Source organism: Rissa tridactyla, chromosome 9, assembly GCF_028500815.1.
Source record: "Rissa tridactyla isolate bRisTri1 chromosome 9, bRisTri1.patW.cur.20221130, whole genome shotgun sequence".
Taxonomy (NCBI): Eukaryota; Metazoa; Chordata; class Aves; order Charadriiformes; family Laridae; genus Rissa; species Rissa tridactyla.
In genome coordinates this window covers 32,979,648-32,992,604 of record NC_071474.1, presented here as the reverse complement: position 1 = coordinate 32,992,604, position 12,957 = coordinate 32,979,648, and the positions used below count along the sequence as shown (strand labels likewise).

At 35.9% G+C, this 12,957-nt stretch overlaps 1 protein-coding gene across 2 annotated transcripts in view; it reads left to right on the top strand.

The window, feature by feature from the left end:
* The window catches only part of KLHL4 (kelch like family member 4), a 93,345-nt gene that overhangs the window by 45,385 nt on the left and 35,003 nt on the right, over positions 1 to 12,957 (top strand). Inside the window, exon 1 of one of the 2 annotated variants that reach the window (XM_054215259.1) lies at positions 1,606 to 2,428. The exons of the other annotated variant lie outside the window; for it this stretch is intronic. Coding sequence (XP_054071234.1) covers positions 2,007 to 2,428 — 422 coding nt within the window. The 5' untranslated portion in view covers positions 1,606 to 2,006. Of the gene's footprint in view, positions 1 to 1,605; positions 2,429 to 12,957 lie in introns of those variants that run through there. 2 annotated transcript variants of the gene reach the window in all.

Sequence of the window (12,957 nt, the reverse complement as noted above, 5' to 3'; positions counted from 1 at the left end):
GCCGAGGCACATGTGAACTCTGACAACTGCTGCGAGAACAGCAACCCACAGCAAAGGACTGGGGTCAGCAGTGGGAGCAATTATGCCAAAGCACTGCAGTAAGGTTTGCCGGGGCTTGTATTTTAGCTCCCACGAATAGTTTATTTTTTCATATGAGAAAGGATTCTTATCTGCAACAAAATCTTTCTTGTTCTGTCTGTAATGGGCAATTACCCTACTACAAAATCACATGTTAATGTACATTTTATTGCAATTGGCCAGCCTCAATATTCTATATAGCAACAGAGATGCATTGGCTAGGTCTGTCAAATATCCTCTTTCCTCAACTTCTTCCTTCCTGCCTTTGATGGCCAACTGTTTCTCATAGGTTTTCTTTTGTACAGTTTTTTTCTTTCCCTCTATGTATCTGAATAATATAATATTCTTCAATTATTTTACTATTCTACACTTGTCCTGTAATTGATCTCACCTGCATCCAGTCCATGATACTGAATATCATTTGCTTGAATACCATGTATAGGATAGGAGCTTGACAGCCCAGCATAAAGGCTGATAATTCCTTAGTCCTATCCTCTCTTTTTGCTTTTTCTTTTCAAACCTCTGCTTCGCATTTCTCTATTTGCATTATGTGGAGCCAAAAAAGAAAAAAAAGCAGATTTTAGTGTTTGAGGGATCTCATCAGTAGAGTTTAAAAAAAAAAGAAGAAAAAAAGAAGAAAAAGAAGAAAAAAAAATCACAACACAGAGAAAAAGGAATCTAACCTGGGAACATCTGAAAAGGAGTTATAAGAAGATGTGTTGGAGAGGGATACCCCTCTTTAGTTCTGAATCTTCTTTTACTGACTCTGTGTTACAGCTTTTTTTTAATTTCTGCACACTGCTTACCATTGTATAGATCACCAGGAGCAGACTAGGGAGAATATAACATAAGAAAAAAAAATCCAGTCCATTTAATTATTTTCAATTTGCATGTGGAAACATTCTGTGTCCTAATTTTCACAGGGAACAGTTCTCACAGCCCCGCCTATTAAAGAATGGATGGGAATGACTATATATCATCTATTAAATTTGCTGAAAACATGTTGCAGTGCACACTATCAAAAGAAAGGTGTTTTCTTAAAAAAATCACACTCGTTTCACCATCCGTGAGAACTTAAGAGCAGGATGGCAAAGGGTGTTTACACAGGCACTTAGCCAGGAAACAGTGTGTTTTCCACAGATACAGTCATTCAGGGAGCACATCTCTGATTTTCATGAGCTCCCTCTCTCTGTTCTCATACCCCTGTAATTATATCGAGAAATCTATCTGTAGGTGAGAAAATACAAACAGTTCTGCACAATATATTCAAATGCTGCCTCTTTCCTTTAGGTAAGTGCTACCACACTGAGGCCATTTGTAGGAATTTTACACAGCAAGATAAACAAATGCAAACCCCTTAAGGAAACACATGAACTGCAGGATAGTTTCACAGTGAATCGTTACCAAAAATCTGCATACGGAGACTATAAATGAATTCTCTGTAAATCTTCTGTGAAATGCAACATTCCTTATTAGCAGGCTTGATAGAAAACCTCATGAGATAGAAAGTCTTGTCACTTTATTTGTATGTGCTTTTCTGCATCTTAAGTTGCAGCTTCAGATCCCTGAGGATCATGTGAGGCTCGGTTATATATTAGCGAGCTGTGCTATAGTGCTGCGAGTGTGTAAGCCTAGCAGCTGGGTAGTGTTATGGTTGCTGCTTTCCTGTGCTAAGCTGATTTACTTGTTTAAGGTCTGACCTCATCATCCTGTCAGTATGGATTCCCACCTATACAGTTAGCAGCAGCTTAGCATCGGCTGGGAGAGCTTGCAGTATATTAATCAGAAGAGAGAGAGAGACAGCTACCGGTATTTGTTCTTTTGTTGTCTTTTCTTAAGAAGAGGAGTTGAAACACAAGAGATAACAAAGAATCCATTTCCTTTCTAAAAGAATAGGCTTTTGTCTTTTTTTTTTTTCCTGAAAAAAAATGTCAGTCTCTGGAAAGAAAGAGTTTGATGTGAAGCAGATCCTGAGGCTCCGCTGGAGGTGGTTCAGTCACCCCTCGCAAGGCTCCACAGGCACGGGGGGCTGCCATCAGCAGGAAGGATATGAGCACAGAGGGACACCGGTTCAGAACAGGTTGAAGAACCACTCTCGGGACAGAAATGGGCTGAAGAAAAACAGCAGTCCTGTCCACCACAATATACTGGCACCTGTGCCAGGTCCAACCCCAGTGCACCATCGATCTATTCAAACCTGGCATCAACAAAATCTCATAGAACGGCTTCGATCAAATGAGGATATTCCCAAAACAAGCACAGAGGAAAACTGTGTCAAAGAAGATTCAGGTAAAACCACGCAGGAGTTGCAGATGATCACAGAAGAGAATTCAGATGAATCTGCAGAGAGGTAGGAGTTTTAAAGTCTGCACTTAGAAAGCCATACTTCTATACAAGTTATTCCCTGAAACTGTTTTTGTTTTTAAGCAGAGTTCCTTACTGCATTAGTCTCACTTTATATATGTGCACACCCACACTCAAATGAAGAGGAACATATTCACATTAAAAAAATGAAAAGGAACATTGTCATGAAATTTTGATCTTTGCTTAAGATACAGAACTATTCCATAAAAACAAAATCTGCCAGTTTGTCAAATTTTCCTTTTTTTTACAAGTTTACAGCATATTAATTTTTTGTCTTGATTTATTATGCTTAAGTTCAATGAAAAAATAAGCCTTCCGAAATGTTGTCCTCATTCTGACTTTATCAGTGGGTGCAACTTTCACAAATGGGAACTGATGGAGGTGCACAGTCTGTGAGGTTGCCATCAAATATCTCACTGCTTTTTTTTTACTGCTTCCTTGGCAAGTACATAAATAACCTTGAACTAAGTGGAAAGGAAGCATCATTACTTGCTTTTTTTAAAGGTTTATTTGAAACCACATTGCTTTCACAGCTTGTTTAGTATACTAAGAGACAATTTCTGCAAGGTCAGGTGAAAAAACATTACAGCTATGGGACCTTAAACGTGTAAGCACAAAGGGAGAGCTATTTTTAAGATGTTAATAAAGAGAAGAAAATATTAATACAAGTTACATGATTAATCATGCCCTTTAATTTATGATTATTTTTTTTCAAGATTGATGTCAGTTGCTTATACAGCAACAATTTTAGCCCACGTTTACCCCACCTTGGACTCTAATTATGCATTTATAATGTGATTATTTGCACCATTTGATGAGATTGCCATCAGTCTTTGGGAATAATTTAGGTTACCTGCATTGCATTTAAATATAAATCTATCTTACTTGAAGTTATAGTTTCTCTTGGTAAAAACAAAGCTGACAGTTTGTGTATTTTTAGCAGTTATTATTTTTCAAGTTGTACATCTAGTATAGAGAACACCTGCAGACTGGACAGAAAAAGAAAGGCATTCCAAAATGTCATTTTGAAAACAGTACTAGTAGTCCATATGTACTACATAAAATCATTACCAAATAAAATCAGTGAGGTAGGAGTGTACTAGTTTGTAATGCCTAAGAAGCATATTCTTAGTATAACTTGTTTCAGATAACAGTATAAATTTACTGAAAAAAAAACCCCAAAACTTAGGCACACCGTAGAGAGAAAGTCAATTTAATTTGAAGAAAAATAAGGAACACTGAATAATCAAAATAAGAGTCTATATCAGGTGAAGAAGAAGGTAAAAAAAGCATAATGAATTCAGTCTGGAAGGTAATAAGTCACTATCTTCTAAAATAACATGTGACATTTTCTCCAACTATATACAAACTTTCTGCGAAGACCTCACGAAGTTTGGTGCCCTCATATTCATTGAAGTTTAAGTTCTTCTCTTGAGCTATTTAAATTTGCAGCTTTTAGAAAAGTTTTGGGAATGTATATATCTCATAAAGTATTGTTATATTCAAATAAGTGTATTTTCTGTAAAGTTATCAGTAAAAGCTTCTTATGCATCTTGTAGGTTAAAACCTACCTTAACATACACCTTAAAAGGCTGAATTTGTAAGAAATTGTTTAGAAAGTGATTCATGACTATGAGTTTCTGTATAATTGAAGTTTTATTCCAAGGAAATAAAATAGATCATTAAAAATGCCTTAAAATATCTCCAAATTCTTAAATATGTACCAACAGAAATCATTAAGTAAATCATTGTTCTCTTCCCCTATAGCATCCAGCACAGGCCACACATGAATTAACATGCTAATTGATTGGGTAGAAAAGAAATACTGAGGAGAAGAAATAAAGAGAAGCAGCCTGATATCTATCTATATCTAGTTGCTGGATGTATTTTCATCGCTACAGAATAACGCCTCAGTTTATACCTTTGAAATCATCCTTTTAAATAATTTTGGGTCTCCTTTTTCTTTAGAAGTTCCAAATAGTTATAATCAAGTGTAATCAATGGGATCTGCTAGTAATTAAGACATCTGAAAAATCAGACATTTGCAGGATAGCCTGACTCCATCTCCTTACACTATTAAAGCTACTGCATAATGAACTGTACAATTATTGCCACCATATGCTCTTTCACATTTCCACCTGAGGACACCAAAGACAATCTCATACAAATTTGCCTTTTATTCCATTAAAGGAATTGTATCTTCAGAGTGGTTGTCTCTAATCCAAAGACTTTACCTCTCTCCATTTTTAGCTGGACTCTAAAGCAGGACACTGCTACATGTCACTTGGACATGGAAAATAGTAGAAAAGGATAGAAAATTAGGCCCAAACCTCAATTTTGAGCAGACTATGAAAGCAATTTCTGCTATCAGCTTAACACTTCCTACCAAAGACATGAAAGCAGTATACTCAGTTTCTTCAGAAAAAACTTGAGATGCCTTTCTCTAGAACCGTCAGGACTTTACGCTTTCAGTGATACAAACGTAGCACCCTGGGGTTTGATGAAATAAAGCTTGTTTTTTGAGGAGGAAAGGTAAACAAAAAAGTTCCAATCAGTAGTTCCATTTTGAATATACTATAATCAATACACTTGTTTCTGCTTTCTTCAATCTTTTTTGGTACTCCTGTACCCAAATTGAATAGCGCCTAAAGAACCCCTTCTGACCTACGGGCTTGCTCCTGAATGATATCCCATGACAAAAGACAGGCAAAGTAAATGAGGGCTTAAGTCACCAAAACTCATTAGTTTTGTAGTAACAGTAGCCAGTTAAGGTGTGGCCAAGCAATAAATGCTAGCTGCATAACAGATAAATAAATTGCTTATTGGCACAAGGTTAAATAAAGCCTCCCAGCATGCCTTGGGACCGTCTAATCCAGCATTGCTAAGGGAACATACTCAAAAGGTATCAGGCAGTCTTCTAGAAGCACCTAAAATGATGGGCTCTGACCTGTTATAAGATGTTACGGAAGTCTTATCTACAGTTTTGAATAAAGCCTAAGAGTGGAAGATACACATTTCATTGACCCAGTCTGATTCTCACCAATCTACTCCTTGAATGAGGACTAGGGCCTTTTCACAGGTGAAGAACAGAGAAATTAGCTAAAACCTGAAGAGATACCGAGTTATTTTGTTTATTTGTACACTGTATTTCCCATTATAAAATATTGTCGTATTACTGGGCTGGTCATAAGGCTAAACCAGCAGAATATGGCCATGCAAATGAAGAGTAAAAGCCTTCAAAGATTTCAGGTTTGGCTTAAAGTAAGTATGAGCTTAAGTGAGCTCTGAAACAATGCATTGTAAACATACTGTGAATTGCTTTGATTCAGAAGGCATGGTTGTGGATTTTTGTGCAATTTAGCTTGTTGATGATCATCTCTGACGTACTCACAAACTGAAAAAGCGCTGGTACCTCCTAATAAGAAGAATCCATAATACTGAATTACCTTGATTGCTTCCCTTGATCACATTTGGACTCACAGACATGACTGTATTGACCTTTCAATATGAGCGCTATGCCTGCTATTTATTAACATTATGTTACATAGCCACATCAATTTATACATGCTTGCTGGGAGATATATTATGATTCTATATGCATACTGTTGAAGACCAAGTGTGCTGGTAAGGATGCGTGTACCTCTATTCCGAGTTGCCCAAAGGCAGTTAGATTTCAGTAATGAATGTAGCATCCATTCATCATTTTTCTCTTATGCGTTTTTTCTAACTATGTGGCTGAAAAATTGCTGACAAACCCTAGTTTGGTTGACAAACCCTAGTTTTGCTAGAAATACATGCTTTCTAATTTCCCATATGAGGCAAAATATACTTCTAATTAATTTTAATAGAATCTTTTGATATCATACTCTCAAGCTGTTGGTACTGATGTACATGGAAACAGATAGTCAGGAGGAGTATCTTATTAATTGAAGCAATGCATTTTCTGTAGCGACTATTTATGATGTTCAGTTATTTTGCTAGTTCCTATTAAGACAGGTAAACTCATCCATCTAATTGTCTTTTTTTGTTGTTTTTGTCAGCCATATGGAAATCACTGACAGACCATTTCCCTTACTGTCTCTGACATATACATATATAGACACATACAGATACATGACTATTCTGGATATTATCCCTTATATGAGGGGTTTCCCTGCAGTTCCATTTTTATTTCCAGTAGCAGATAATAGCCTTGGCTCATATTCCAGCGTGAAACAAAGGCACCACCAAGAAAACATACTCCTTTAATTGTTGCAGTATCCCAGAATATATTGAACAGGTGGAAATGATTAAATCATTGTTCAGTGCCAAGGCCCAATTTCTTGCAGATATGATGCCATTTTTTTGGTTAGCTAATGTGGCACAGATCAAGGACACATGCTGTCATGTTTCCTTCTGCTGAGCACTTTTTTGGGGAGAGCCATTACACTACACATTCATCATGTCCTCTAAAGTTTTTAACAGATACTCACTGAAATGATGCCTGCTTAATTTTTCAATACAAAAGATCATTTCCAAAAAAGAAAACATGGTAATTTTATCATGTTTAAACACGTGATAATTTTACTGGTGAAAACGGAAAATATGAATTATTCTATGAAACCACTGGCCAGACCAGGTTGAGAGGGTTTTTTTGCATTGCACAGTACAGTTCTGTGTATCCAAAAACTGATGATCCAAATAAGCACAGCAAATAAGCACTAATTCACGAGAATGACTGATAATGAATGACAATGCATCTAGTAAATGGAAGGACTACGATGTATCCTTTGCAGAGAAGATGATAAAGCACTGCAGTCAGAGTAGTACACCATGACAGTATTTTCCCCTCACGAGTAAGAATTCAGTTTTGTGAACCATCTCTGATGCCTAAGGCAAAAGTTTAGAAATGATTATTCCTAATCTCACACAGCAACAGCCTTTATTTGTAAATGAAAGCATAACTGCTCCAATTCTATTTTCACTGAACTTCCAACATTATGAAAAAAACCTTTCAAAAATCTTAACTTTAACAAATAAAAGGTTTGCAAACATAATAAAGAACACTGGACATCAGACAGCATATCAATCCTTCTATGACAAAGTTGGATCAACTATATTTAGGCGCTTCCTTGATTATCTGTAGTACAATTTAAGATCATTATTTCCTTGATCTTTCCCCCCTGGATGTAGTTAGCATATTGTTCCCCTTGTTATTCTTATTCCCACACTATTCTTCTTTACATCATTCATTTATATATTTGAAAACTGCTTTAAGTCTAAAGAGATGCAATTTTTGCAATCTTCTTTCAGACGTCCTATGCTAGACAACTATGATGATTTTCATTGCTCTCCTGACTTTCTCCAGCAACTCCGTCTGTACTTGCAGTCCTCTGGTCAGATCTGGATACATTCTGATTAAAGCCTGACAATTTTAGCACAGAGGACATGAGTATTTACATGTCATTCTGACTAAAAAAGCTGTTTGAATATCCTGCTCAGTGGTTTTTGTTATCAACAGTATGGTACTGTTGCTCACGCCTGGCTTGTGATTCATGTGAGCTTCCTGACCCTGTACCAAAGACCTGTTCCCTAACCATATGTCATTTTTGCAGTCATTTGTTCCTAAATACAGTACTTTGCACAAATAAATTCCATCTTATATTTATCAGATGTCTCCAATTTGCTGAGTTAATATTCAGTTCTGATCCTATTTAATGTCTCTGATTTACTGATTTAATATTCAATTCTTATCCTATGTCCAAAATACTTGCAGCTCTTCTCAGCTTGGCCTAATCTTCAATTGTAATGAAGTTCCTACCGGACGACTTCTCTTTATTTCCTCTTATCTCCAAATAATTTCGAAAATTTATGAAAAGTCATAGTGGAACGTCAGTGGAAAGTTCCTTAGGCACCCAGTTTGATTTGGCTTCCTATTTATCAGTAAACCATTTATAATTACTTTAAAAGTATGATTTCAAAGCAGTTTCGCACCCATACCATAATGGTTTACTCTGAAGAGTACTTCAGGTTGAACTTAGTACCATCTCATATGAGACAGTGTCAAAGAATATTCTCATGTCCAAGATATAAATAACAACTACTTCTTTTCTGTTTTCCATAATGCCTACTACAACCTTTTAATGAAGGATTTCAGTTTATTTGGACATGTTATGCTTGCCAAATTCTTGCTGACTGTTACTCTTCTCTTTTATTTTAAGTGCTTAGAAATAATAATTATATTACTTCTACACTGCAGAATTTGGCAAGAAATAAGAGTTAGGAAAAGAAATTATGTTTCTGTTTTGTGAAGAATTTTGAGGTTTCTTTAATACTTATAATAACTTGATATATATTCAGCAGTGTTCTTTAAAAAGATTATTTTATGCCAGTCTGCTATAGATGGCCAAATTGCTTCATTACCACTTCAGGGACAATCAAAAACTAATTGTCTTCTAAAAATGACCTTTAACTAAAGGTCAAAATATGAATTTGAAACTGGAGACATTTGAAATGGGTTATTTAAGATGCTGTAGCTTATCTCCTCTCAGAAGTGATGCTTGAAAAGCTCACGTGGCCTTTCAGTGCTTTAGCACAGTGGAAGAGCAGTTTGCAGCAGGGGACATTATAAGCAACGATGGTTGATGAACATCTCATTGGCATCACTGAGATGCTGCATCTGCTGGTGCCAGAGATTACTTTACTTTTACTTAAGAACAAAGGCACATGCATACTTTCAAAGATGAATTATTACAGGCAAGGGAAAAAATACCATTTAATAGTAATTTAAGAAACCAGGACAATTCTACTCATTTCAAAACAATTTCTTTATGATTCAACTATTTTCTCATTTCCACTCTATACAGCTTGCTCCCAGCAAAGACAGCTGTTAAATTACTTCTTAGTTATTACTGTTCTTAAAATCACTTCTTAATGTCTCTAGAAAAAGTTAAGGACATGAATAAACACGTGACCAATGCAGAGCAGTTTTTACAGACATACTGAGCATACGCATTTGTAAAATCAACAGGAAATTATATTTTTGTTGAAGCATTCTTGGAAAAGGGGGAGAGAGTTGGCTTGATTTGAAAGTTACAGCTAGACAGCATTCTGAAAGAAATGAACGATTTATTTTCACCATTGTTTTGTGGCTGAATTTTTTACTTTGAACTATTTGAAATACTGTAATGAAGGACTTTACTAAAATCTTTCACATGTAAAGAAATAAAGGTATTTATTATAGTCAAACAGCTAACTTAGCCCAATATATACCAATAGGGTTTAGCTCCTTTCATTCTGCTGGAATAAAGTAATGACACTATATTTAGAGAATGACTACATTAGGTAATAAAATAAACAATGTGGCTTGTGTACAGCATACCTGTCAGCGTGCAGGGTAAATGAATACAAAAATGAAGCTGAAGTACTGTCAGGATTCACAGAAAGAGCTTAATGTAAGTATAGGAAATAAACTTAAAAAATAATCTCAAAAGAAAAACTATAACAAAATTTCCTCCTCTGTGAAATCAGACTCCACCTCAGTGACTCTATCATCAGACACACTGGCAAGAGAACTTCCCGCTGACAACAAATATTCTCCCAGTCAACCCCATTCCCTCCTTTTTCCAAGCAAATGCTTAATAGTCAAAACTCAAATCAAAGCTAATTAAAATAGGTAGAACAAGATCTTAGAGCCTGGCTCTTCCCAACAATTCTGCCCATCCAATGATTATTGACATAAACCATCTTTCACTTCATTCTAGTAACTGTTTCCATTCTATATGATAAGTCAGGGTATTTCACTAAAAGGATGTCTGAAGGATAACTAAAAGTACTTAAAGTAACACCCTACCTAGTAGCCATTACTTCATTTGAGCTTGAAATATATGATACAGTATCTAAATACTACAGTTTAAAAATGTTTTGTCAGGAAATAGGTTCTGCATTCTCATGCTGTGTTCTACCATTGCACGAGGCTGCCTTATTTAGAAACGAAATAGCACATGAAAGGCACATGATTAGATGTTTTCTTCAGTGTTTTCCCAGCTATCACTCATTTAAACATATTCATTGGAAAAGAAAGCGATGTCTGATACCTGGTTCTTTCTTTGGTTTTGCTATTTATATTTTGAAAATCTTTGGAGAAGAATCAAGATATCTTACCTGTACATTAACATTTGATTTAATCAAATTCAAGCTCTCTCAGCCAGCTTCTAACTTTTTTAATGCATTAGGATCTGAAAATCAGTACTACGGGTTCTGTCTCAGATTTGTTGCTTGGTTCTTATATAAACTCAAAGAAATCACAGCCTCTTGCTATCACAGGTTGCTCATGTTAAAGATAGCATTTGATCCCTGTTTTCCTAGGGACACAAAAAGAACTGATCAGTGTTTTCATTCTCAGTAATTTGCCTATAAACTGCTACTCAAGTGGGAAGTGGAATGCATGCAGATTATGATCGATGCATTATACTATATTGTTGCACAGCTTATCTTATGATAATATCACAAAAAAGAATGTCTACTACTATAACTAGTTTTCTGTTACAATAAGCAGTAGAGACCACCAATATACTTGCAATAAAATGTTTTGAACAGCAAACACATAGTAAGTACATTTGATAAAGTGGACAGCCACTGTCACCATTCGCTATGCTTCAGTTTACCTGATAAATTAGAAGTCAAGAGGCAGGGAGGCATTCTTGCAAGAAATGGGCATTTTCAGAGCTTGTTCATTTTAATAGAAGTTGAGAAAATGAAGAACCTTTTTGAACTGGGCAAATATACCTTGATTTAAATGGAAATTGTGAGCAAACCACTAAGAAATCCTGGGAGCTGGAGAAAAGCTATTTTAAGCTATTACATATGGTTTGCGTTGCTAGGGAAACCTCTTCTACAGTGTTCATTTAGCACAGATGCTCAGGAAAGCTCTGCGTCTCCATGTCATACTGTTTCAGAATGCTTCAGAACGTGAAGAAATAGAGATGCACATATACACACATGCATACAAAAATATCCCTGTAATTTTATCTTAGTCATGTTCTGTGTCTTTGGTGGAAGTTAGTTCTTTCCATTTCTGCCATGACCACAGTGATAAATCAAAAGCTTAGTAATTTAAAACCTCTGTTTCCAGACTGAGGATATTTGTTCAAACAAAAAATATGGTGTTCTACAGTTTGAAATTATGTTTATAATGGAGAAATATTGATCTAACCAAACATTAATAACTGTAGAACCCAAACTTGCCAGCATCACCTATTTGTGAACAATACTGTTATTTACAGTTCAGAGGGTAAAGTAAGAAAAAGAGATAGCAGGTTAGAGATCAGTAGGGTCTTAGCACCATCAAAACAGTTTTACACTAGGTAGGAAAGAGGCAGAAATTATTTCTTTCTACAGAGTAATTTAAATGGAGTAATGAAAAAGATCAGTTATTTTGATCTATTTGACATCACAACTATAGCTTTCTGGAGAAAATTCGCTCTGTTGTCCAATACACTGGAGAATTTTGTGCTTTTCTGGGTCGTGCAGTGTAATTCAGAACATACGTAAACACTGAAATATGACTGTAGCAAGAGTTTTAAACCAAACATACATAAATATCTTTTAGCAAAATACTTTGTAAAAAGCATTTAGATTGAAATGCTTGTTTCCAGTCATGATTTTCCTGACTGTCTCACAGAGGACATTGACAGAAGATTGCCTCCAGTCTATCCAGCTGGTCATTCAGCTTACAGAAAACTACATGCAAAGCCAGTTCTCTCCTATGCCATTACTTACATCCCCCCCACCTACCCCCACCCCTTCTGTGTGCTAGTACAGTGGCTTAGGACGGACTTTTGATCTTTCTGTCTAAGATGCTTGACCTCATAAAATCATCCAGCAGTACGGCCAACTCAGTCTCTTGATACATCTTGTCATAGTGGATTTCCAAGCAGTGTAAGACAGCTTCCTGGGAAGCACTGTGATCATGCAGGAGCCAGACTCTTCAATCAGAACACAATGAAGCAGTGAGAAAAGCACAGAAGGGAACAAGGCTGTAAGTCAGGACTAATTTTTTGTCTTAATTTGTTTTTTTCATTCACTTAAAGGATCCCAAATTCATCTATAAAAGAAATTTAGAGTCGCTTGGTGTTACAATATGCCAATAAAGTTGCTCAGCATGAAGCTCCCATGGCATGACGCAAAGCAATAGAGCTCGTATGTGCCTCTTACCTCCTCATTCAATATGTAGCTCAATTATTAGTTAGCTGTTTAAAGTTTCCTTAGACTTTTTCACTTAGTGTTACCGTGAATTCGAACGTTAATTAACACAATTAGTAAAAGAACAAAGTCAGTTGTTCAGACTGGAAGGACAGTTTGGCCCGTTCAATGGAGCAATAAAGCTCTCATATGCTTACGACCAAGCTATTTGAGCTTTCATTCTAAATCTGGAATCTGGAATTATTTCCTTATATATCTTAAACAATAGATCATGTTTATATCTCATCTTTGAGTTTTCACAAATTGTTTTCTTTTAAGTCTCTACAGTTCCTA